Source organism: Penaeus japonicus, unplaced genomic scaffold (assembly GCF_977035675.1).
Source record: "Penaeus japonicus unplaced genomic scaffold, GWHDUDI00000001_assembly GWHDUDI00000286, whole genome shotgun sequence".
Lineage (NCBI taxonomy): Eukaryota > Metazoa > Arthropoda > Malacostraca > Decapoda > Penaeidae > Penaeus > Penaeus japonicus.
Genome location: NW_028234688.1, coordinates 4,527 through 9,498, shown reverse-complemented (window position 1 = coordinate 9,498; position 4,972 = coordinate 4,527). Strand labels below are relative to the sequence as shown.

The window sequence follows — 4,972 nt, the reverse complement described above, 5'->3', positions numbered from 1 at the left end:
TACATATATATACATATATTTATTTTATATATTATATATTTATATGCTAGTATATAATAAATATAGAGAAAATAATTTTATACATATAAAAATAGATACTGTGTATATATATATTTTTATATATATATATTATATATATATCTATATATATATACATATATAATATAATATATATATTATATATTATATTATATATTAATATATATATACTATATTTATTATATATCTATTATATATATTAATAAGTATATATATATATATCTTTATATATATATATATATATATAATAATGAATTATATTTACATATATATATATGTATATAATTATATTATCTTATATATGTATCTTTATATAATGTATATGAATATATTATATGTATATATTTATATATTTATATACATTATATGTTATTTATTTATATATTATATCTATGTATAAATATATATCTTTGGTGTGTATTTATATATATTATACTTATATATATATTTATATATATAAATATATTGTATATATTAGAAATATATATATATATATATACATATATATATATATTATTTTATATATTTATTTATATATATATATATATTTATATATATATATGTGGTGTGTGTGTGTATTACTTATATATATTTACTAATGTGGTGTATACATGATTATATATATATATATATCTATATATATCTATATATATATATTTATATATATTTATATATTATATTTATATATAAATATATAAATAGATTATTTTAATATATATATTATACCTATATATATATATATATATAATATATATATATTTATATATATATATATATTTAATATTATATATATATATATCTATATATAAAAACATTTATATATTTAATTATATTTATATTTATTATCTATATATATATATATATATATATATATATATATATATTTATATATATATAATTTTATATATTTCTAACTATTTATTTAGATATATATAATTATATATATATAGTAGATAATGTATATATAAATATATATGATTTATATTTTTATATATATATATAATATTTATATATTATATATTTCATTAATGCAGCGTGAAGTTCTAAGGTCACCTTTCCTGGCTTTTGCCTAGGAGAATGGCACACTCAAGGAAGGGGTTTAGCGGTTGTTCAACATCCTCAGTTTAACTTCTAGACATTATCCTCGGTGGTGCATGAATCTTTATATGAGGTGATTAGCATTTATCACACTGGGAGACAGAAAAGTAAATCCAGTCGAAAGGACAGACTGTCGGGACTAATAATAGGATGCTGTAGAGTCGGGCTTAAGATTCAGTAGCCAAATCGAAGGTAATGTGCTGAAACATAAGTCTGTGATAAAGAGGAGTCCAAGGTCTAGAGATTGAGTGGGGTACACGTTTACAATAATTGGGAGTATGGATCGTTAAGAACCTCACCTTGCGCTTGAGATCAAACCTCTCTTTAGACCGAGTCAATGGCAAGGCTCTCATGTCATGAGAGCTCTGTTTGGGCGGTGCTTAGGGGATGGGCACCGGTACTAAGATCTTTCTATGTGCCGCTCGTCCGTCAATTTGTGGACTACGCTCGACGCCCTGATCACAGTCAAGCCTAGACTCAGGAAAAGGCTCGACATTCAAACCAACGATGCGCAGATTATTCTGGTTGCCCTGGTGGGCTTTAAGGTTATAACCTCTCTTGGAGGCCAAACTCTTTCATGGACTTGGATGATCAGATGGCGGCAGTTCGTGCCATGTCTCAGTTCCACTGGAGCTGAGCTAAGACAGAGTGCAGCGTCGGCTTGCACAGAACCAAGAGCTCTTTGCTAACAACACCTGGCTGTCTCACACAACCAGAGTGCTGAAACGCTTTGAGTTCAAAGAGACACTACTGATTAACCCGTTAACGACGGATGACAAGATAACACGTCTAGTGGTTTTTGGGCTACACGACGGGGATGTGTTACTTTGTCCAGCCCGGGGCGCGGGAGGAGCCAGTGCGGCCGAGAATCCCGACGCGTTAGGCTTATGCGTTCAAGAGTCCCGGAATTTTGGTCTATTTAAGCCGGATTGTCCCCATCGAGAACGGGTTAAGGGCATGGACCTTCCCCACCCTGACTATGTCACAGCCCCGCCGTGGGCACGATCCTTGATAGAGTTTTCTGTCATGAGTCTTTCAAGAAGAAAAAACACAGTTACTCATGCTCTATTGAAGCTGAGGCAGAGAGGAAACTTACAGCAATCACTTTCAGTTATGATTATCAGATGAGTCAGCAACTTTAGCCAAAAGAGGACCGGGTGTACCCCATCCACACAACCCGGGCGAAGCGACGTCTTCGCAAAATCTCTCTGAACTGAGCTGAATTTAATTCAGCGATGATGATCAGATAAGATTAGATAAGATGAGTCAGTACTAATAGCTGGCAGAGGCCGGGCCGCCTTGTGCATATAGCCCGGGCGAAGCTTTTAGTACTTAGTAGTATTTTAAATTCATACTGTTTTATGCTGTCTGTATAATGATTTTATGTTTGACTGGCAATGGGTGGAATGAATGCCATTAGGATATGTTAGTCATTACATATAGATGATATGGAAACATTACCTATCTTATAAACATTTGATGCTATTAAAAACTTATGGAAATGTCTTCAATGAATATATTTTTCTGAGCAGAGAAAGGGGGCTAGGCAAGTTGTTATGTAAATAACAATGGGTCGGACAAGATTAATGTAACAAAGACAATAATGTTTTTCTCCAGAAACATTAATACTAATTATAAATGAGGCACATAGTTTAATATATATGATGGTTTAATTTTTTGTATCTGAACTGCCAGACAATGCAACAATTTGGTTTAACCCACTTACGACGGGGGCATTCCAGCCTTGAATGTCCCAATGCCGGGGCGTTCGAATTATTAGGCCTAAATCAATTAAATGGCTGGCACAATACTGTGCCGCCCGGCCACTGGGCTTTTGAATGCGCGGTACAGTACTGTACCACCCGTCCAGAGAGGGTTAATATAGATGATAGTTTATTTCTTTTTATAAATATATATCTGAATTGCAAGACCCTGTAACATGTGGCTCAATATACACAATGTTTTTTTGTTTTTTTTTCATAAATATATATCTGAACTGCAAGACCATGTAACAATTTGCTACTATCAATGTCAGAGACTTCCCTACCATATGAAGGAAAGATAGACAAAGAAAGAAGACACGCTTCAATCACAGAAATCTATACTACAAAACAACTATTTTTTGTTTTTAAATAAAAACATTGAATCAAGTCATTAGTTGTGTTATTTAAACCATTCGCACCCGGTTGACGGTTGATGGGACACGTCCATTTGTGGTTGTGGTTTTTGCGTCAGACGCCGGGGTTAGCGAGCAGGCAGCCCAGGCTCGCGGCTTGTGCGTCCGAGAATCTCGATAGTATAATTTAAGCTTTCAGACGTTCCGTTTAAACCCACTTTGGCATTGCGACCCCATTGCAAAGCTGGAACTCATGGGCCTCGGCCGTGGCCTGATGTAAATGGGTGTTTGTGTAATAAGCATAATTAAGGATTATAAACAATTGTTTATCATTATAATGAGATTTTTATTTTACTTACTGATCCATTACAAAAGAAAAATAAATGTTCTACTAATCAACTAAATAAGCAAATATGTTTTTAAAATTAATTATCTATACTCGTGTCTTTCCTTTTCCAGACAGTAACATGTGCATTCCCTAGTTCAGCAAGACGTATGGACTGTGGAACATAAAAAGGCATATCTGTTTCCTCTTCAAAAGTCCAGAAGGGAGATAATATTTTCTTTAACAAAAAAAATGTCAGGCGATCTCCTTCACCACCAAGAGCCTCTTCTGGTCCATTTTTCCAATTGTACACATCAGCAATGATCATCAATGCTCCAGTAGATGCATAATCACCTATGCTCTCAAGGAAACACTTTGGGTCATGCATGTCTGTCAGAGTGTTTGAGACTAAAATGCAGTCAAACTTTCCAAATTTATATGAAGGAATGCACATATCTTCATCCCAAAACTCAACTTTTTCTCTGTCGGCAGAATCTGGAACTCGTATGACATGGTTGGATATGTGATTTCCCCCTTCTGTTGAAAATGGAGATGCAAATTCTGCAAACTGCTTGACCTGTTGAGCAACAGCTATCATATAGTAGCTAACATCTGTTCCAACAACTTTTGTGAAATAATTAGAGAGTTGAAAGGAGGTACCACCTGGCCCACAACCAACATCAAGGATGCGTCCTCTTGAAACTTGATGTTTATCACATGTGTCACTACAAAACTTAGCCAACTGTAAATGATATCTGTCAGCTTCTTTAGGTACAATTTCACTCAATTTTGGCAGGTTCTTTGATCTACTATAGTGATGTAACAATTGCCTGTGAACTTCCTTCATGTCATTGTATTTGTCTAGATGTGCTATGAGTGCATCCCGGGTCTCCAACCACTTGTACATGGCCCATGCTGCTAAACCAGAGCTCACCACAGCCACAGTTGTGGATACAACAAATGCTTTCTCCATGTTAACCTGAAAAAATAATATAATTATTAATTTTGACAAATAATAAGAGAAACATTATGTGTAAATCAGAGAATAATTGTGTGTGCAACTTTCAATTTGTGGGAGTATGAATGTGTTTATATATATATATAATATATAATATATAACAATATTAATAGTATATCAATCAATAAAAAAACAAGCTCTCTATAACAACAAATCTATCAAAAACCACAAAATAAACAGACACCACAACAAACTAACACAACACAAACTCTTTTAAATATCACTAAATCAAAATCACACAAATCACTACAAAAACAAACAATCACGCTAGATCTACTAACCAATAACAAATATAAAACACAATATATATAACAAAATCTATATCTTATAATATGTATATTCAATATTTATATACATAACTCAGCTTGGGAGCCGT

The 4,972-nt window shown here is 32.8% G+C and overlaps 1 protein-coding gene across 1 annotated transcript; it reads right to left on the bottom strand.

The window, feature by feature from the left end:
- Window positions 1–3,578: 3,578 nt before the first annotated feature.
- Window positions 3,579–4,557, bottom strand: LOC122242532 (uncharacterized; the record flags this gene model as incomplete). Its single annotated transcript, XM_086535390.1, is given in 1 exon segment — window positions 3,579–4,557. A coding segment is annotated over 1 exon segment (873 nt). The 3' UTR covers window positions 3,579–3,678.
- Window positions 4,558–4,972: the final 415 nt, after the last annotated feature.